Source organism: Peromyscus leucopus, chromosome 10 (assembly GCF_004664715.2).
Source record: "Peromyscus leucopus breed LL Stock chromosome 10, UCI_PerLeu_2.1, whole genome shotgun sequence".
Classification (NCBI taxonomy): domain Eukaryota; kingdom Metazoa; phylum Chordata; class Mammalia; order Rodentia; family Cricetidae; genus Peromyscus; species Peromyscus leucopus.
The window spans coordinates 89,318,432-89,341,586 of record NC_051071.1 but is presented as its reverse complement, the minus strand read 5'-3'; the positions used below and the strand labels follow the sequence as shown (position 1 = coordinate 89,341,586).

At 40.8% G+C, this 23,155-nt stretch overlaps 1 protein-coding gene across 1 annotated transcript; it reads right to left on the bottom strand.

Moving 5' to 3' along the window:
- Positions 1-7,739: 7,739 nt before the first annotated feature.
- Positions 7,740-21,423, bottom strand: LOC114691875 (ATP-binding cassette sub-family G member 3-like). Its single transcript, XM_037208862.1, has 6 exons — positions 21,333-21,423; positions 19,843-19,930; positions 17,806-17,865; positions 17,070-17,184; positions 16,383-16,535; positions 7,740-7,895 (listed from the first exon to the last, which is right to left on the bottom strand). Exons 1-6 carry the CDS (start codon positions 21,421-21,423, stop codon positions 7,755-7,757), a joined length of 648 nt encoding a protein of 215 aa, XP_037064757.1. The 3' UTR covers positions 7,740-7,754.
- Positions 21,424-23,155: the final 1,732 nt, after the last annotated feature.

Below are 23,155 nucleotides of genomic sequence, written 5' to 3'. Positions count from 1 at the left end.
GCCAAATGAAGTGTCCTTGTGTATCTTTCACAGTGCAGAATTGCAGGTGCCTGGCCTTTTTGGATCAAAACCCTTCAGAAGAATTACAGCAAACTAGAAGTGATAGTGCAAGTGTCTGGCCTTGGTATATCTGAGTCCTTCAAGACAATTATAGTGTCTATATTGCCCTAAGCTTCCTCCACCAGCCCCTCCCCACTCTGATTCAAATAACAATTAACACTTTGTATTTATTTCTACACCAGTTTTTATGCAAGATTCTAGGCTCAGAAGACTAATCATGTATAGGTCCTGGGATTCCGGTGATTAAAAGAAAAGGGCTGTTAACTGATTTATCATGTCTGAATATTATTAATGACATAAAATAGTACATGTATTCTTTGCCTTTTCCTTAAATCTCTCATTGGTTTAATTTCTTCTCTTTTATCTCTTGTAGCTATCCCTTTAAAAGATAGCCAGAACTTTTTACAACCTACAGCTGTTGTCAGACACCAATTAAGTTGGCCAATTCTTTGCCAAGTGTGACTCCTAACAGAATGCTTGTCCCTGAGAGTTTATAGATTTTACTAACAAGTTGCTAATGAATGGACTGGGGAATTTGTAATGAGTAGTAGAATAGAGGTGTTGTGGAATGGAGATGTAATAGAACAGAGATATAATAGAATAGAGATATAGAATAAAGATGTAGAAGAATAAAGATGAAGAGGAGTGAGTGGATGTGAATAAGAGTATGTAGGTATGTGCTGAATGAGGGATGCAGCTGAATGGCCAGAGAGAAAAGTAAAAAGCTATGGAGAGAGTAGATTTTTACATCCCTTTTAATACCCTGAGCTGATAGTGGGAGCCACAAGTGAATGTGTATGCAATCATGTAAACTGCCAAATATCATGTTTTTAAAATGTTATAAATAAAGCCAGGCATGATGACATATCTCTGTGTCTTAGTGAGGGTTTCTATGGCTGTGATGAAACACCATGACCAAAAACCAAGTCGGGGGATGGGTATTTGGCTTACACTTCCACATGGTGGTCCATCACTGATGGAAGTCAGGACAAGAACTCAAACAGGACAAGAACCTGGAGGCAGGAGCTGATGTAGAAGCTATGGAGGGGTGCTGCCTACTGGCTTGTTCTGCCAGCTTTCCTATAGAACCCAAGACCACCAGTCCAGGGATGGTCCTACACACAATGGGCTGGACCCCCCCCCCAATCATTCACTAATTAAGAAAATGCCCTACAGGCTTGCCTAGAGCCCAGTCTCATGGAAGCATTTTCTTAACAGAGGTTCCTTCCTCTCAGGACTTTAGCTTCTGTCAAATTGACATAAAACTAGCCAATATACCCCATAATATCTATAATTCGGAGGTTAGGTAGAAAGAGCACATATTAAAGGGCAGTTTGGCTACATAAGCAAACCACATCTAAAATAATAACAAGAATAATATGACAAACAGTAAGTACAACAGAAATTTCCTTTACAACTGACAATAGCATATAAATTGTCTTTTATAAATTAAATTTAAAAAAAACACCAAGCCCTAACAGACAGCAAACTCTATTAGTTAACATAAAATTAATTAACATAAAAAGCTAAAAAGATAGATTCTAATAAATCATGCTGTTGTGTTTTAATGAAATTAGTTAGGCAAAAATCTGGCTCTAGAAGACTCACATACCATCATGGCTGTATTCCTCTGTGTCTAATGTAGCAAGGAAACCTCCATTAATGATGTCCAGGAAGAACAACTCAGTTCTTGTAACCTACAAAGAAGTTGGCCAAGAACACAAACCCGAGGATCCTCTTTCAGAGAGTGGGATAGGGGAGGGGAGAAAGAATCTAAAACTTCTCCCACTTCTTGCCCCTCCCCCCATTAACTTATCCTTTTCTGTTATATATAAACTCATGATATTTCAATAATATGTTCCAGTCTAATATATATTATATACATATATACATTTATGAATATATATGTATGCTTATGTGTATGTTATACATACTTATATGAACTCTTCCTATGAAACAATCATTTGAATTTGGCCTACATTTTTATTGGACCCTAAAGACTCACAAATGTTTACCCATTTTTAAATGACAAAGATTAATCAAAAACAAAGAGTGATGGATAGCAATATTTAAACCTATATTTGGAGAGAGAAACATCCATAACTATACTCAAATTTCTCTAAGATGAAACTGACAGCATGAACCATTACAAAATATATCATCACTCAACCTGACTCTGAAAAAAAAAAGGCACACAAACATATGAATCCACAAAAGCCAGACTTAAACCACTACAGCCCCCAAACATTGCCTAAACCTGAAACACAAAGTTATTGCTAAAGTTAAGTAAGGTCTCCATAGCTCCCCATTGTCAGATAACACTAGGGGAAAACTGAAAACCACCATCTGCTACCTGAGCAAGAACACTATGATGCTGGCCTTCCCAAAGCTTTTCCAATGACAGATAACTGAGGCCAGCTCATTAATTAAGAGGATCACCACAACTGGAAGCAGAACAAGAGGCTCAGGAAAAATATTGTAACACAGGTGTGGGAGCCCGTTCTCGGGTTCCTCGTGGCTTTACCCAGCAGGTCCGAATAGAGGATGATCAGGACCACGGGCCTGAGTGCAGGTGTCTGAGATGGTCTGCACTTGGCTGTGCTGGGGGAGGAGGTCTTTTGCTCCACCCCTTGGCGTCTCTATAAAAACCCTGGGGCAGAGACAGTTGGGGCCCGTTGGAATAGGTTCCAGGTCCTCTCGAGGCTATCCTGTATTTTCTATCTGTTTATCTCTGAAATATTCTCCGCAATAAATCCTTCTATCTAATATTTCCTGCTGCTCACACTCAAGAAAACTCTGGGAAGCTGTGGGGTTGATGGGTAAACGCCCCCCACACAGGCATGACACAGGACAGCAGGAAGAAAAGAGAGCTGAACAACAAGCCTGTGCTGCACAGCTAACAGAATCCTGTCACCAAACTAACCAAAGGTATTTAAAATGGAGAAGCCCACACATGGTAAGTCTGCACCAGGGTCAAGCAGTACTCATGGAAGCCCTGTTCTCTTCCTAGATCCCAAGAATGAAGGAGCTCTCACGGCAAAAGCCAGCCATACCTACTGATGTGAAGTACTCCAACGCCTCTTGTGCAGGGCTGTGATACAGGACTTTTCCTGAGGCCACTAAAGTGAGGCTATCAAAAAATCTGAAGATGGAGTATTGAGCCTGATTAATGGAGAAGATGATTGTCCATCCCCTCACGGACATCCTAAATTTAAAGAAGTAAAAGTCATAAGTCACTGGACAGCAGAACCTTGAAATTCTCAACAAATATTTTATTTCTGAAGTTATATTCTTTGTTCCAATTTCAGCTTGAATTTTTCTTAAAAACACCTCTTCTAACTTGTATTATGCACCTGATAGAGAAACCAAGCTCTAAGCCTTTATTTAAAAGACTAGGACTTGTAAAGTGTGGGTCATTAGTAGTCCAGGGTTCACTATAGTGTCAGTATATAGATCCGTGCACAGTCTTCTCAACTGAATCAGAATATCTGGGAGTCATTGCAAGGAATGCATATCATGAACAGGCAGCCCAGGTGGTGGGCATGTTCATTCAAGCCTGAGAATCCATGACAGAGCAAGGATTACAACTATGATTGTATGCACAATTCTCTTCCATCACTTTCACTTTCTGCCTCTTCAGGAATTGGTTTTCATTGTTCTGAAACTGTGATTCACATTATAACCACTTGTTCTCCCTGCTAAACCCTTCAGCAAGAACCTCATCTCAAATTTCACAATATCGGCATAAGGCAATTCTAATACAATTCCCCCCTTCCTGTTGATAAGACTTAAAAGATCTAGCACCAAGGCAAGGGGTCACAGTGAAGGGCAAGCCTGGGATTTGATCATTGGTTTAATTCCATGATAGGAAAAAATAAGCTGAACTACCATTTCAGGGAGTCATGTCTTCTGTTAGGAGAAACAATAACCAAAAAAAGTATTTAAACCTGCTAGGAAAATATTCTCCTAAAATCTGGGTATGGTGGCATATCTGTAATATTCCACCCAGTACTTGGGAGGATCAGGAGTTCAAGGTCCAACTAGGATATATGAGACCCTGTTTCAAAAAGACAAACAGAAAGAATGAAAGACAGAGAGGGGTTGGAGGGAAGGAAAGAAGGGAGGGAGGGAGGGAGGAAGAGAGGGAGGGAGGGAGAAAGGGAGGGAGGGAGGAAGGAAGGAAAGGAAAGAAGAGAAAAGAGGGAGAGAGAAAAAGAAAACTGAAATGTAGTGCACACCTTGAATTCCAGCATTTAGAAGGCAGAGGCAAGAAAGTGATATCAGCCTGGACTTCAGAGAAAAATAAAAAACTATGAAACTTCAAAGAAAGCATCTCAAAGCATATACTTTAAGGTGTCACTCTATCCAAAGATAGACAGCCTCAAAGAAGCCAGGCCAGATAGTAATGTCAATACAGGTTGGAAGAAGTGGAAAAGGTTTCTTGTGAGCTAAATAGACTTACAACCCCATCTGCTGGTAAAACAGAGTACTACCAGGTAAGAAGAGAAAGAACCAGCTGTACACAGTGTGAACTAAAATATCTGTTCAGGAAACTATGAGAGCTCACTGCTACACAGCAAGGATTGTGTGTGCCTGAATGTGTTTGAGGAAGGGAGGAAGGGAGAAGAGGAGACTGGGAGGAAGATAGAGGTAGATAAAAAAGGATACAGAAAGATAAATAAGTGGCATAGAATTAGAATATTAAAAAAGAGATTGTAGGAAGAGCAGCTTAGACTCAGGAAAATCCCTCTGTCATAAGCTGGAACATCAGGTGGAGGGTAGTAGAGAGCTTGCAAGGACTCAGAGTAGACATGACAAGAGCCTTCCTCAGAGTAAGGTCTAGGATCTGTGGCCTCAGCATCTCCTCCCACAGCATTTAGTTTGGAATCCTGGGCAGCATCTCAATCACACCTACAGAATCACACCTAGAGAGTCACACCTACAGGATCATACCTACAGGATCACATCATCTACAGGATCACACCTACAGATCAGACCTACAGATTCACACCTACAGAAACAGAAGGTGGGTTTTTTGTTACATGAAAGTAGAATTTTATTTTAAAAATATATATCCTTGTCTTCAATTTTCTAAAAAATATTTATTTATTGTACAGGGTGTTTTGCCTTAAGTGTGTGTATGTATACCATGTGTCCTTGGTTCATGTGGAGGTGAGAAGCCTGCAATAGATTCTCTAAAACTGTACTTACAGATGGCTGTGAGCTGCCATGTGGATGCTGGGAATTTAACCCGAGTCCTCTGGAAGAGCAGCAAGTGCTCTTAACTGTTAATTCATCTCTCTAACTCTTGTCAAAGAATTTAATTTAAAACATTTTATTTTAAATATATGAATCCTTGTCAAAAATAGGAATAAAATTGAAATATATTGTATAAATGTCTAAAAAAATTAAAACATAAAAAAATCTCCCAATGAAAGGACTTCCTCTAGCCAAAAAGGGATTGATTTAATACTTAAAGTAATGAAGATTAACATATTACAGCCCACTGTACAACATAGGAACCAAGGAGAGAAACCTTTCCACACACAGTGGCATGACAGCTGGCGAAGTGGTTAAAACAAGAGCAGGAGTTACCAATTCACAGGACAGCTGGTTGGTGGAGATGAGATAAGGAGCAGAATGATGCCATGACAGCCAACTGTTCCCTGTCAGACTGTTAATAATCACAAAGGGAAAACTGTAATTTCATATGATATAACCCAGAACCACCAGCATGATTAGATGATCAGGATTCAAGCCAGGGAAACGAGATGGATCAATGGGTAAAGACACTGGATGCCAAGTCTAAAGAGTTTAATTCCCAGAACCCAATTAATGGAAGGAGAAAGCCAAGTCTCCCAAGGTTTCCTCTGACCCCTACATGCATGCTATACACACACACACACACACACACACACACACGCACACGCACACGCACACGCACACGCACACGCACACGCACACGCACATGCACATGCATACGCACACGCACACTCACACACATAAATAAATAAATTAATTAAATAAATGCAAAAATTGAAATATTCCTACCATGGAGGATGCACTTCCAGGAGTGTTGGGGACCAAGGAGAACACAGCATATTGGGTACTGAGTCTGCTCCAGAACACTGGGAGGAACCACACTTAGGATGACCCCATGCAATGCACTAAGACTAGCCATGGCACGAGACACGGGACAGAGAGAAATGTTCCATACTGAAAATGACAAGAACTTGATCTTAGAGTGTCCTGAAGCAGACAGGAGAGAGGACAGACAGGGAAGGTGTGACACCTGAGGAGTCTACAGACTAGAAGGTGACAAGGCCTCAGGTGTTGACTTCCTCACTGGGAAGGTGCAATGATGGATGATGTGGTTCTTGGAGGGATGGGCAGGAGTGTTTAGGATGATGGACCATGATGTCAGAACAAAAGAAAGAGCAAGGGGAAAGAAGGACAGACAGAGAGTGCAGTAGAGTTCAACAGCCAGGAGCCCAGGTCGTGGGAATGGGGCAGTCCTTGTACGGTTCTTAGGGTTATTCAGTCAGTGTGAAACTCTTAATTTTAAAATGAAAAAAAAACTAACCCTTACACTTTTTTCTATAAACATTCCAACCCCAGACTTATTTCTTGAGAGAAGGAAATATCACTTCTTTTAATTCATTCTTCCTCAGGTTCAGGACCCAGACCTTATGAATCATCCCCTCAGCCATCACATCCAGGGTCAGTTGCAGATATAATGCTATTTATTCCATCTTCAAAGCACACCCAGAACACAGCATTTCCTAGTTAAAGAAGCCCCACCTCTCAGCTCCTTACTGACATCTTTGCATCCCCATAATGCAACTGCACAACCTTCTCCATGATGCATGCTCTGCTCTAAACTCAAAAGCCTTCCCACATCCCATGCCATGGAAACCTTAGTGCTTATAGTGGCCCAGGTAGTCTAGGCAATCTATAGCCTACCTAACCAATCCCCCTCACTTCAACTGTGAATGTGGAGGGCTGAATTGTGTCCTTCCAAAGACTCATTTGTTGAAGATTCTATATAGCAATATAGAATGTGACTATCCTTAAAGACAGTCTTTAAAAAGGTAATTATGTTTAAATAAACTTACTAGTGTGTCCTAATATAACTGGTGTCTGTTTTATCTTTATAGATACATGAAGAGGGAGGAGACACCATCCACAACTCAGTGACTGAGGCCTCAGGAGACACAGCCTGTGGATACAATAATATCTGGCTTCCAGGATCAAGAACAGTAATAAATTTAATTTCTATCAAGTCACTCAGTCTGTGGTGATTTTAGCAGTGCAGTATCAATTTTCCATCCTCTCAGGCCACCAGGTCTAGTCAAGTTGGGCTATTTAATGTTCCAAACACAACCAACATGCTTTGCCTCAGAACAAATGCATTTTCCCTCTGTACAGCACTCTTTTCAGTTCTCACACATAGCTCACGTGACACTTGCTTGATGGTTATGGGGACACTTATTTAAAGCAGTCCTCCACCTTCTCCACAGCCATCTTTCCCTATGCTCTTGTCTCATTGTTCTTGATGTGTGTTTCTTGTTAATTGAAGTTTCCCTCTAACAAACCAGGAAGAAACTCTGTGGCTTACTTCTGAATCTCCTGCACCAAACACACACACTAGTGACCAGGTATTAAGTGAATAAAACTTAATTTTCCTTTGGAACTTACCTTTTCATATCCAAGATGACATCTATTGTGGTTACCAAGTCTAAGTCAGTGGTGGGATCGTCCAAGAAAAGAATGGGATGCTCGGTGACCAGCTCCATTGCTATACTGGTCCTTTTCCTGAGTTCCTTAGATCTAGGCTGAAGCACCAATGACCACCATTATCAACAAGAACACCCACAGTCATTGTCATTGTTGAACTAGCCTCTTCCAGCATTAAAATGTTTTGTTATATCATTATCCTAAGGAGCACAATGTGGGTACCTGGGAGAAGAAGGAGGTTTTTCTTTTCCAAGTGAGTAGAAGAGGCTCAGGTCAGACTTGACATGAAGCCCATGCTAATGACAGTTACTGTTTGTTCTTTATCAAGTCACATGTTCTATGGTAATGAGTTATCACACTCCAAGACTGGCACAGTGAGATCTCTGTCTAAGGAAGGAGGAAGACGGGACAGAAGATGAAGTATCTCTAGTAACTTAGAAGTCATTTAACGTTCTCCCAACACACACATACACACACACAGGCATGCTACACAACACACAGGTACACACAGGCATGCTACACAACACACAGGTACACACACACACACACAACACAGACACTTTATACAACACCCACAAATACACAAATTACATAATGCAGCACATAGTCACACACATGCACATACTGCTTTTTATCAATGGGACCTTCTAAAACTGAGAAGATTTTTAGGACAAAGGACACAGTATATAAGACAAAACAACAGCCTACTGGATGGGAAAAGATCTTCACCAACCTGACATCTGAGAGAGGACTGATCTCTAAAATATATAAATAATTCAGGAAACTAGACATCAAAACACCTAACAATCCAATTTAAAAATGGACTACAGAGCTAAATAGAGAATTCTCAACAGAAGAACCTCAAATGGCAGAAATACATTTAAGGAATTGCTCAACATCCTTAGTCATCAAGGAAATTCAAATCAAAATGTGTCTGAGATACCATTTTACACCTGTCAGAATGGCTAGGATTAAAAACACTGAAGACAGCTTATGTTGGAGAGGATGTGGAGCAAGGGGAACACTCCTCCACTGTTGCAGGAATCTTAAAAGTTCTTATTAATAAAATCAAACCCGAGGCCCGAGTTATTGGGGTCCATGCTGGTAGATCAGAGAGACAGAACAAGCCACAGCTATCTCACCTCGCCGGATCCTCAGCTGGTCTTGTCTCCTCAGACTGGAGGCCTCTGCGTCCTCATCCTGAATGGGTCTCAGCTGAACTGCTGCTTGAAAGCCTGAAGCTTAACCAGCCACATGCTTAACTAGCCAAAATGCTTCTAGTTTCTGGTCTCCACGCCTTATATATCTTTCTGTTTTGGTCATCACTCCCTGGGATTAAAGGCTCGCTTTCTGGGATTAAAGGCATGTGTCACCATGCCTGGCTGTTTCCAATGTGGCCTTGAACTCACAGAGATCCAGATGGAATTCTATCTCTGGAATGCTAGGATTAAAGGTGTGAGTGCTACCATTTTCTAGCCTTTGTATCTAGTGGCTGTCTGTTCTCTGATCCCAGATAAATTTATTAGAGTACACAATATTTTGGGGAACACAATACCACCACATTTCCTCTCTTTTTGTCTAAAATTAAAGAAAGCTTATAACTAATACAAGAAATACTATCCAATAAGTATATACAATATATACAGCCAAAAATTACATTAATGATATCTAGTCCATTAACATTTGACAGACTCAGTAAAAACTCCATTATATATATTAACAATGTCCAGTCCAGTAATGTCTGATAAACTCAGACCAAAAAATTTTCATTACTTATCTTATTTAAAACAAGTAGTTCCTTTTTAAAAGTAGATTCCATAATCTCCCTTTTTATCTTATCATATCCATATTCTTTTTTCTTTCATAATACATTCAGTAGTCTACCTTTTGTCATTTTTATATCTTCCCCTTTTCTTCAGTGTAGATTCAATGATCTACCTATTTATCCTATTATTTCTTTATCTTTTTTCTCAGAGTAGATTTGATGATCTATCTCATATCTATATTCTCTTTTTCTTTTTGCTTTCTAGGGGTGAAGATATCTTTAGGGAATATTGAAAAGAAAATTTTTGGGTAAATCATCAAGTCCCGTATCATTTGTCCAGTCTCTGCATAATAGGAAAGTTCAGGGCTTGTTTCAAGTCCTTGGTCAAGTAGTCTGTCAGGCTGGATCATCTCAGCTAGTCCTCTCAAAATTGTCCTGACCAGATTGTAGTCCAAAGTTGATTTTTCCATGGTGTTAATCAGCTTGATGGCTTTATCATAGTCCATATGGAATCATCGTTGTAGGATCCTGTCATCTTTTTGAAGATTTCAAAGTCACTGTTAGGCGTAGTCATGGTTTCAAGCAGACTCTTTTTTTTTTTTTTTTTTTTTTTTTTTGTGCCTCCACTGTGGTTTGAAGCAATCACAGTCTGATAAATGTCTGTCTCTCGGAACCATGAACATTCTTCCCTAGAACAGAAAATCTTCACAGCAATTTTTCCCCACCATTTGTCTTGCCAAACTTTTCCAAACTGACCTTTGCCAATGCTTTCTTGAAACACGATGGTCCTGGCAATTTTTCTCTGAACCAGCAGTGGTAAACCCTTCGTCCCAGGTAGCAGCATCTCTACAGTGACCAACACAATGAGAAGGAGCTGGCAACATGGAGCAGTAGCCACTGCTTCCATGGTCCCACCACTGTTTGTGGCTCAGTCCGGGCCAAAGCTTCTCTCAAGCCTCCTAGGCCGGCCTCAAACTCGGGATCCTACTGCCTCTGTCTCCTTCAGCAAATCCTACCAGTGTGGGCCACCACAACCGGCTGAGTGTAGCTTGGGCCTGAGCTGGGGCTCACAAGGCCACAGGCAAACAGCTTTTTCATGAATTCGTAACACGAACGTTGGGTGCCAGATGTAGATGTAACTAACCATCTTATTAAATAAGAAACACAGAAACAATGTAAAAGAGAAAGCCGAGAGGTCAAAGCTCAGAGCTAAAATCTCACCCTTCCGCCTGTGGTGTCCCAGCTTCCCGAAAGAGACCTATTTCCTGTCTGTTCGTCTATTTATAGTATTTTGTTCTGCCTTTTCATTGGTTGTAAACCCAAACACGTGACTGCCTCGTCACTGTCTGAATGTTCAGCCCCCTAGGTCTTAAAGGTATATGTCTCCAATGCTGGCTGTATCCCTGAACACACAAAGATCTATGGGATTAAAGGCGTGTGCCACCACCGCCACACTCTTGCTATGGCTCTAATAGCTCTGACCCCCGGACAACTTTATTTATTAACATACAATCAAAATCACATTTCAGTACAATTAGATTACCACCACACTCCACTGTTGGTGGGAATGCAAACTTATACAGCCACTTTGGATATCAGTATGGCAGGTTCTCAGAAAATTGGTAATCAACCCCCCTCAAGACCCAGCTATACCACTCTTGGGCATATATCCAAGAAATGCTCAATTATACCACAAGGATACATGCTCAACTATGTTCATAGAAGAATTATTTGTAATAACCAGAACCTGGAAACAACCTAGATGCCCCTCAACTGAAGAATGGATAAAGAAAATGTGGTACAAATACACAATAGAGTACTACACAGCAGAGAAAAACAATGACATCATGAGGTTTGCAGGCAAATGGATGGAACTAGAAAATATCATCCTGAGTGAGGTAACCCAGACTCAGAAGGACAAATGTGGTATGTACTCACTTATAAGTAGATACTAGATGTAAAGCATAGGATAACCACAGCTCCAGCGAGACTATCTATCAGGGAGGACCCTAGGAGGGATGCATGGATCACCCAGAGAAGGAGAAATAAATGAGATCTACATATGCAAACTTGGGGTAAGGGGGGTTAATGGAGGGCAAGGGATGGGGGATGAGAGCTTAGGGGGGTGGGAAGTTTGAGCTGGAACAGGGACAGAGTGGGAGAGCAAGGAAAGAGATACCATGATAAATGAAGACAGCATAGGAATAGAGAGAAACAGAGTGCTAGGGAAGTTCCCAGGAAAATCCACAAGGATGACCCCACTTTAGACTACTGGCAATAGTCAAGAGGTTGCCTGACTGGCCAACTCTGGTGATCAGTTGGGTGAATGCCCTAACTGTCATCATAGAGCCTTAATCCAGTGACTGATGGAATCAGATGCAGAGATCCATGGCCAGGCACCAGGCTGAGCTCTAGGAGTCCAATCGATGAGAGAGAGGAGGGATTCTATGAGCAAGGGACATTGAGATCATGATTAAAAAAATATACAGAGATGGCCAGCCAAACTAGTAGAAATGCATGAACTGTGGACCAATAGCTGTGGAGCCCCCATGGGACTGGACTAGCCTCTCTGGATAGGGGAGACAGTTGTTTAGCTTGAACTGTTTAGGGGGCCCCCAGGCAATAGGATCAGGATCCATCCCTGGTGCCTGAACAGGCTCTTTGGAGCCCAGTGCCTATGGTGGGACACCTTGCACAGCCTTGGTGCAAGGAGGAGTCACTTTGCCTCAACTGAATGTACCAGGCTCTGACTCCCCATGGGAGACCTTGCCTTGGAGGAGGTGGAAATGGGTGGTTTGGGGGGAAAGGCAGGGAGGGCAGGAGGAGGGAGGACAGGGGAATCTGTGGTTGGTATGTAAAATGAGTAGAAAATTTCTTAATAATAATAATTATTATTATTATTATAAAAAGAATCGAAACGTTCTACATTGTCTTTTTAGGACCTTTTTAAGTCCCTTAAGACTTTGTAAATTGACATTATTTACACTGTACAGCATCGCAGAATTCATGACTCATCCTTGTAAGGAAATCCAAAATGTGGTATAGTCTACAGGTCAAACTGGCACAGTCTTGGACCAGTCAATGTCTGTGGTGATGTTTTATTTGTATGTTAATAAAGTTTGCCTAGAGATCAGAGGTCATAGCCAGCCATAAATAGAAGTTAGGTGGGGGTAGCACACACCCTTAATCTGATCACATGGCAGGCAAAGTCTCTGTGTGTTCAAGGACACAGCCAAGTCTGGTGGCACACACTTTTAATCCCAGTACCAACCATAGAGACCTGGAGGTCTGTATAGACAGACAGTGACAAGGAAGTGAGGTGGCTGGGTTAAGAGGCAATGAGAAGGCAGAACAGCAAGACAATAAAGGCACAGGTTAGACAGGAAGCAGGTTCTTTTGCTTGGGAAGCTACAGCGACATGGTGAGCTAAGGTTAGTTGATAGCTATTCACTATTTCTCTGATCTCTTCAGCTATCACCCCTGTATTTGGCTCTGTGTTTCTTATTTAATAAGACTGTTTAGAAATTTGTCTACGAATGCCATTGTGTAAAGTGAGAGGGACTAGCAAGGTTAAGGAGGACACAGAAATAGGGACAATTCTCCCCAAACATGATAATCAAAACCATGATCAAGCCCTATTGACAACATACAACAAAGGATGTCTGGGGAATGTGGATGAGTGTGGCCATGACAAGGCTAAGGATATAAAGGAATTATTCATTTTGATAGTTAAGAATAGAGTTTCTAGGTAAGCAGATGTCCTTATTTTATGAATGAAAAGTGAGTAATCAGGAATAAGATACTCCCTAATGTTCTTTTAAAATGCCGCAATGAGAAACAGCTTTAGTGAGTATGTTGTTGTAAACACTCATGTGCCCAGGAGGCTGGTATTAGCAGTGTGTTATTGTGCTGGTTATACAACAGTCAAACTTTACAGGAACCACATATTGCCTCTACATTTCTTAAATCAAAATCGTATGAAAAGCTGAAGAGAAGTCTTAGCAAGGAAAAGCACTTGCCACACAAGCCTGAACCCTGGGTTCAATCCCTGGAACTCACATATAAAGCTATATGCAGTGGATTGCATCCATAATTCCATCAAGATGTAATTACAGTGAGGTGGGAGATGGATCAGGAGCATCAGGCATGCATGTAGAGCATCAGCAGAAAGAGACAGAGGCTGACTTTAAATCAAGGTGGAACTCTGTGAGTTTAAAGCCACCCTGGAAATAGCCAGGCAAGGTGACTCAAGCCTTTAATCCCAGGAAGTAATGGCAGAAAGCAGAAAGGTATATAAGGTGGATCATGAGCATCAGGAACATCAGGCATGCTTGTAGGGCATCAGTGAAATAAGACAGACCCTGACTTAAAATCAAGGTGGGAAGAGAGAATGGACCCTATAAATATGTATATATGAAAGGGATAATAATGAAATCATCATATAATAGACAAGAAAATGCTCTGGAAAGACATCTTATGTCACCAAGTAAACCTTGAGTACCAGGAATGGATGACATCATGTTCAGTCATTGGCCACTAAAAAGTTATATTGAAGTTCTTGCAATCTCCCCAAATGTCACAGACTATTGCCAAGGCTTTTGGTTGCTATCTATAATCTGATAGTAGGATCCTATTGCTGAAGACCCCACTTACTTATGCCATCAAATGCAGAGAATTGAAGCAGGTACACATTGGAGGCTTCACCACTACTCCTAGCATTCATGCTCCTGGGAGGTTCTTTGATGTTCCTACAGGAGGATAGTAATCAACAGTATCACCTAGCTATGAGCTCTGTGACTTCCACAGTAACATGCCTACAAATATTCTGGCACAATAGTGGCACAAATGTTATGGAAGACTGGTTAAGCTTTGATGCTTTCGAGCAACAGTTCAGCTGAGATTCCATCACTCAGGAAAAAATAAAGTGTCGTAAACATCAGTTTTTTTATTATTTTCCCAACAAGACAAACATCTCATAAAAGATTGTAGAGAAGTATTGTGGGAATCAACAGCCAGTACCTTCCTGTTCCTCACTGCCTCTAAGGAGGAACCACCACAGGAGTTAATCCATGAGAATCATATTCTGGGGAGCACATTTCCATTCATACCACCAAATGTCTGCTCAGCAGACATCTATGTATAATCTTCTCAATTAGTCGATGTCACTGTGAGAGACAGGACGGTTTGGAAGACACAAGAAGAGGGAAATAACCCTAATGTTGAAAAACTCTAGGCATATAATAAATTAAATGCCTGATCAAGTTCTATAAACAATGTAATAATTAAAAAAAAACATTTGGGGAAGGTGAATAGTTGTAGACCTGATGGGGCTGAGGAGATTCAAGATTTTATTCATTTTGATAGTTAAGAATAAAATTGTTAAGATAACCATGTATATTTAATTTTTAAAGATTAAGAATAATTAAGTATTTAGGAACGAAGTATTATCTAATAGTCTTTTAAATTATGTTAGTAAGAAACTAGTTAGCTATGACATAGTTAGCTGTGAAGCTCACCACTTATCTATTACCCTTCCTGATTCTGCACAAATCCTCATAGGAGTCACCAAGTCCACTCTTTGTTGCTCTTGCTCAGGTTTGTATGATTAAAACCTAACACAGGAGCTGGTACTAAATATTGACAGAGGATAAGGAAGGAGGGAGCAGGGGCAAAAGGCTATCCTAGGTTTCCATCCAGTTACAAAGAAAAAATGACCTTGCAAAAAGTAAACAAGGAGTGAAAGGTTTTATTTCAGCACAAAATTTCAAAGTACAGTCAACCATTGCAGAGAATTCCAGGCAGGAAGCCGATGCAGCGGGTTACATCCAGTCAAGAGCACAGAGAGGATGAATGCATGCAAGCCTGTCAGTGTTCAACTCACTTTCCCCATTCTCATGACACCCAGGACCCAAACCCAAAGAATGGTGCTGCCTAAGTGGGCTGGATCTTTCCACATCGCTTAACTCAATCAAGACAGTCACCTCAGAAATGACCACAAGCCAACTGACTACAATCCCTCATTGAGACTCTCTTCTAGATGATTCCAGGTGGCTCCAGACTGTGTCAAGGTGACAGTTAACACTAGCCACCACAGACAGGATGAGATAAAAACACAGAAAGGCTACAGAAAATAACAAGCACTGAACAAGTCAGAAGGAAATGCTAGAGAGACCAAGTACAACCCTGGAGGAAATAAATGCAGAGTGAAACACAGAGCCAGAGTCCTCAATCCCACGTCATATGTCAGTCCAGAAAACATTCTGAAACAACAAAGGGACAAGTCCTCGGGGAAGAGACAATAAACAGAAGAAAGCCCTTGTCAGATTCTCCATGAGTCAAGAGTTTAAGTCTGAGGAGGAGGAGGCTCATGTGAGGAAACTTGGAAATGGCCATGTGAGGAACGCTTTTCCCTCCTGGATCACACTCCATTCCCAGTTTAACCATTGCTAAGAAGGCTTCCCAGCTCAATTTCCACTTTACATCATGTAACCAGTCAGTCAGTTACTCATTAATACAGAGAGCAGCCACCTGGACCACACACATGAGAGGAAACTGATAACAGATGGTCATTTATCAACACAGGGAAATTTTTTTTTTGGCTCTAAGTCTTTCTTTTTTTTTTTTTGTTTTGTTTTTTTGTTTTTTTGAGACAGGGTTTCTCTGTGTAGCTTTGCGCCTTTCCTGGAACTCACTTGGTAGCCCAGGCTGGCCTCGAACTCACAGAGATCCACCTGGCTCTGCCTCCCGAGTGCTGGGATTAAAGGCGTGCACCACCACCGCCCGGCGGCTCTAAGTCTTTCAAGAAGTTTCTTCACATTACCTGGACATTTGCCACTTTATCCAGATGCAGAAGTTCAAGGACCTCATCAATTCGCCGCCTTCTTTCATCTCTTGTTACAGTCATTGGGAGTCGAAGAGCTGCTGAGAACTCTATATTGTCTCTCACAGTCACTGTGTGCATCACCACGTCTTTCTTAAGGTTAAATAGTATTTCAATTAAATGTAGTTATCACTAAGACAAACATTCCAACAAATGTGACGTAAGCCACATATAAAACAAAAAAATATAATACTCTACTGAAAAATAAGCCTTCAGCGTTACTAATTTCAAGTAAAAAGCCTGATGCAATCATTTTCACCCCCTCATGCCTTCCAAGTAGAGCACAGGGATTTAGGTGACTGCTACCTGCAACTTTGCAGAAGGCATCTTCTATGCAGTGGAGAAAGATGAAGGAATGGCAAAAATCGGACAATAGTCCTTTGTAGAATTAAATCACAGCTGCAATTGCTAATACTGAGCCACAGTGGTCATCCTCCAGTCCCTCCCCATCTTCTTATTTAATAGTGCCAGCCTCAGGCTAATGAGTCATCAGGAAAAGCTAGTGTAGAGAAAGTTGGACCTACAAATGTATCATATAATCAATCAAAAATGCACAAATCTATAAGCTGAGCATCTAACCATACAGAAGCAGGGGAAATCTCACATTATAAACCCACCAACACTTACTTGTGGTACATAACCAGAAGTACATTTGAAATTAGCAGGTCGAGGTTTCCCATTTATCAAAATATCTCCTAATAATCCACGTGGATCTTGCCTTGCAGCTAAGACATCCAATAACCTACAACAGGTAATATATGTTGTGTAGTTTACTTTCTCCCTTCAGTAAAAGCTATCACCTTTTAGCTACTCAGACTAAATATTCTGTATATCATAAGTTTAACTGAAATCACACACACACACACACACACACACACACACACACACACACACACACACACACTCCTTTCTGTTCATTTTGTGCTCTAATGCCGACCAGAATTATGAATGCAAGAAATGATCCACATGACCATCCCTCCTGCTGTCTGACCTTGGGAACTCAAACTTGTAATTTGCTGCTGTATTTTGAGAATTAGGCCTAGTGATTATTTCTTGTACCCAGAAAACTTTGCTCCATCTTTCTAATTTTAATACTATCTCCCCCATATTAGATAATAATATGATCCAACACCATATGCTAATCACTCTATCATTTCCTATCAGTAAAGTGGCCCTTGTAGAAAATTGAATGCACCATCCTTCACATTATCCACAGCAAATGAGAACAGACTCACACATATAGACTCACACAGTAGATGCAGACTCACACTATACACTCACACATAAATAACGCCTGTGGAAGTGATTTTACAGCACAGAAACTGGACACAAAGGGCTTGCATGTGCTTTCCGTTATACTCACCAAGATCTGCTCCCATCCTCAGGTCCCATGATAGCATTGAGGCCAGGTCTCATGATCCCACTGTAAGCACAAAGTCATACTGGCTGATTTGTCTATTTTAAAGAAAGTTATATTAGCTTAGTGTCGACACTGAATAGTCTATTGAAGTGGATGGAATTGCACACACATAATTAGTACAAACTCATAGGAAAAAATTTAATTTTAATACAGGTCCAATATTTATGAAGTTGTTGAATACTAACTAGTGTGGGACTCATCAGAAATGTGTCTCAGATATCACAAAACTCCATTTGTTTATTATTTAAAGGATCTGTCTTTTTTGAAACATGGTGGTCTATGTTTAGTGTTCCTTGAAGCAAGCAGCAGGTTCTCATGAAGACTCTGTTACACACATGGGCTTCATGTGTCAAGTACACAACATCTTCGTGTTCATGTTTGATGGTGAGTATCTTCATACAGCCCTGCTTACTGCCTCATAAACCCTTATCACAACAAAATAATTCATGGGATACCGGTAGCAGGGTTATTACTATTAAAATAGAATCAAACCAAAATCAATACATCTTAAGTATAAATCCAAAGATTAGAAAGAAGTACTCAGAGGACAGAAAAGTATTGCCAAATTTAACACTCAAAACAAAACAAAACACCACATTAATCAAAATAGAAAAACTAACTACACACCCACAAAATGATGACTTCCTTTCCTGATACAGTGACTAGCATATGCTCAGTTTAGAATGGGGAAACATCCCTCAAGTAGAGGACATTCTTCATTGATGTATAGGTACTGCCCAAACACAAAGTATGTCAGAAAACTGATTGATTCAGAGTAGTGAATATCCAGATTAAAAAGGCATATGCTCTTAGAAAACTTAGCTACATTCCTGTTTTTTATTTCAATCCAGACAATGTGTCAATCCTTTGCCCTGCCCATTCCCCTCTTAGTAAGAAAATGATGGAAGTTCTGGTGGAAGAGCAGAAGTGACCAGTGCCCAAGAACAGAGGCCATGGTTGGGGTGGGAGGAAGAGTCTATACAGACTGAGCAGGGAATCTTGGTGTGTGTGTGCTCTGTCCTCAGAAATTTGGTCAGATCCATGCCTTCTCCATGTTATGGAACAATGTGTAGAATGTTGGTTTTAGCTCTTCTTAGCTCTTAATGAATTTTGAGCAAATACATGAGGCCCTGGACCTTCTGCTGTTGGGACTTCCTCATTGCTTCCATCTCATCACTTGTAACTCACCCAGACAGCCTGTTAGAAACCCTCAGTTCAGTTTAAGGAGGGGATATGGGCATAGAAGTGTACACAATTTAGATTTTCAAATTTGTGGAATTTAAATTTTCAATATTTCCTCATATCCCTTGATTTTAACAGTATGCCTTTGATATTATTTTTCATCCTTAATTTTATTGAATTAAAACCACTTCTCAGGATTGTTTTTTTTAATGTATTTAATATGTCTAAGGGATTGTCAAGCTTGTTTGTATTTTCAATGAACCAACTTTTTGTGTCATTAATCCAAATATGTTGTAGTCTCCATCTCATTAATTTCACTGTGATAATTAATCTATCTGTATGTATGACAAGGTGAGGCTGATGATGGTTCACTGGGTGAATCACTTGCTGTGTGAAGGGGAGGCTCTGGTAAAACATCCAGAATTTACATGGCGTTGGGTGAATTGTGGGCACCTGGAACTCCATGCTCTATGGAGAGATGGAGACAGAGGCAGGAGAATTCTCCCAGGACTCTTGCAGGCTGCTAGCCTGGCGCACCCAGCAGTGAACAAAGACAGACTCTGTCTGCAACATGGTAGAAGGTGAAGACCAGTGCTCAAGGTTGTCCTGTGATGGCCTTGTGCCATGGGTGTGTCATAGCATGCACACATCTGCACATGTGAACACATACACACACATAAACAGATATATATATATATATGTATATATATATATTGAACACACACACAGCTTATTGATAATAGACAACTTGTTGAAAAAGTTATAAAATATGCTGATATCTTTAGTTCATGCACATACTTGACATTAAGATAGTCTTTCTTTCTCTGTTTTTTTACGAAATGGCAAGCCACTCTGCACTGTCTCTCGATAGCTGATGTTATGAAAACTCAACACAGCCTCTCCAGTCAATGTGTTTGGGTCACTGGTGTCCATTCCAAGAAGGTCGCTGGGATTTCTTTCTATCATCGGGATTGCAACAGGGTCATTATTGAAAGACATCTCCAGAGGTTCTTCCTTCCTGTAGAAGGAACAGCAATAATAAGTTGATGATCCACACAAACAACATTATTACACAGCACAGCCCACTTCAGGATTGTTTTAAACTGTGCAGTCATAGGCAGATTCCTTCCTGATGAACAGTCCATATGTTGTAATTACCTAAGGACCCAATGAGAAGCAGACAGAACTGAGAAGATAGACTCCCCTTAGACATAAAATTCCTAGTAAACAAATGAGCCCTAATGAGCAGAGTATAAATGTTATTCATAATTCATAAAAGAAGAAGGGGACAGATGAGGGGACAGATTTGTCTTACTTCAAAAACATATTACAATATATGAATTCAAAGCTAGAATACATGACCACCATTACCACATCTCCTCTGTGTGTATGGGCCATGTGTGTGCACATGCACAGGTGTACAGATATGTCGATTTGTGGAAGGAAAATCACATAGATGATACACATGCAGAGAAAGCTGTTCTGGAACAGGGTGGCCAAAATACTCAGTTGGTTCAAGGCACAGTGTCAGTTCAAGATCCAGAGAGGGTTCAAGGGGCAGATTGCTCCAAAGCACGGAGCTGACTCCAGGCATAAGGGGTCTGAACAAATGGGAGCTCAAGTGAGCCACTTCACATAGGGCTGGTCATGGTGAGCAGAAGTCCTGGGATAGAGTAGAGAGTCTGTTGCCTTGTGTCTAGTGATGCATAAATCAGGTGGCCTGATGATGGCTCAGGGGCTCCAAGTGAGGGCAGGACAGTGCTCATTGCTCTAGTGTTCTGGACAAACACACAAGCTTGTTTTCATCCTTGGATCTAGGTGTTCCTGCCTTGATACTTTTATAGGTAGGGGTAATTTGTTTGTATTGATAAGTTATTTAACAACCTACATTTACTTTCTGTGTTGGACATTTGCACAGTTAAGGTACAGAGTCATTTTTCCCTCAGCATTGTTTTCAAAATGAAGCAAATCACTGCTGTATAAAATGGAGTCACTCAGGGCAAGGCACACTCTGAAAACTACTGTCCTATACAATATAAAGGAACAGAGACAGGCACAGCCCAAGCTCTGCATACTCAGTCTCTCATGGTGCTAGAACCAGGAGCTTCTATTCTCTGAGTTTAAGCTGTGGTGGGGATCCAAAATCATCAAGCACATGTCATGGTGCCCTGGGATGCACTGGATGGTGGGCAGCCATGAGGGACAGCCGTGCAGGTGGGAGTGACTGACAGACACACTCCTGGCTCAGGCTGTGGAGGCCTGAGGACAGGCAGCCCTGCCTCCTGTACCGGGAATGACATGGCTCCTGTGGATGACTGCTGAGCCTGAGAGTTCTGAGCAGGTGGATGGAAGATCCTTTGGTTTGTGAGACTGCCTCATGCTGCAATTTGTGTGCAGCAGACAGGGGCTGAGAACTCGGAACCCCAGTGAAAGAATTATTCAATTTCCACAGCTTCTTGCTTATTGCATGGTGGTTTGCTGCTGGATAGGATCTGAAAATGCTTAGGCACACAGCTCAGCTCCCAGGACTTCTCTCCATTGCAGAACTTCATGCTCTGTTTTCAACCCCACTTCCCCCAAAGCATCTGGGAGACAAGGCTTTGTTTAGACAAACCCACAAACGGAAGTGTCTACCTGGACTACAGGCCACATGACCTCTGGGACTTTCAGTGGCAAAGAACATACAAAGATAGTCAGTCTTAGAGTGAATGATGCTCTGTACTTAAGGCACCTGTGTCTTGTGTCCAGCACCAGCCGTGAAGGCAGCAGCAGAGAGGGACGGTACACACCAAGTATGACCCCAGTGCCCCAGACCTGGAAAATTCTATGGGAGCATCAAGAGGGAGGCTCACCCAAGTCTCTCTCTTTCAGATATTAAAATATTATGTGTTCTTTTCATATAGTACATTACTTCTAAGTTTTAAAAAAGTTTTTAATCTTTAAAAAATCCTTGTCTTGTGTTTCATTAATCTTACTGTTGTTGACTATGAGGCAGGGTCTCTTTGAATGGTCCAAACTTGCCACAAATTTGTGATCCTCCTGCCTCACCTTTCATGGGTCAGGATGGTAGGCCCGTGGTTTACCTATTTTATTTACAATTTTTAAACTTCGTAACCATATTGTTTTTAATCTCTTGTTCTTTTCTCTTCTGCTCCTTTTCTTTTTTCTATCCTTTCTTTCTACACATCCTTTATTCAATTATTTCATTATTGTTATTTTTACCTTTTTTAGTTTCTAATTTCATGTTTTATTACATCTATTATGATAACTGTGGGGAAATTGGTTCTGGTCTGGTTACTGGGGTTCATTTTCTCCATCCTGACCTTGCTGAGGTTTAAGCTCTTGGCAGATGAATGTTGACTGTGCACGTCCTCACATCAATGTCTAAAACATATTCACTCCACAGGTACACAACCCACAACAACAAAACACAAGAATGTGAGGAAACAAAGTCAGACCACTTTCTCCAAAGGTCATAACATGTCAGCAACAGAGTCTAAACATATTTAACTAGGTGGAGTGTTGAAGAAACCATTCAATGGATTAACTTAGAAAGGATTGCAACTTGAAAAGGAGACAACTGAAGGAAGTAAGCAAAACTACATTGGAGATGAGCAATAAATGAGAAAAAAATTTTAGATGGAAATTTTGGAAATGTTTATAGATAATTTTTTTAATTCAGGAAAAAAATCAAAAGCAGACTAAATTAACTGAAAGATAAAAATACCGGGGCTTCAAAGACACTTAGTTAAGGAGTTATTGCATTCAGAGAGGAATAAAGAAAACCTTATGATGACCTTCAGGAAAAGACAGACAGAACCAACAGGAATGTTTTTATTAGAATAGAATGCTGAAATAGAGACTAAAGACACAGAAATCCTGTTCATTGAAGGAATATTGTAAAATGTCCTGTATCTACTGAAAGATTAAGATGTCCACATACAGAGGTAATTTAGACCACCAATAGATATGATGAGAAAATAATCTTGTCATATCACATTCATGGTAAAATGCAGAGAGTACAGAACAAGAACAGAATGCTGGAGCCACTAAGAGAAGAGCCATGATACAAACAACGTAACTGATTGGCAAACCAGTCAGAACAACAGCA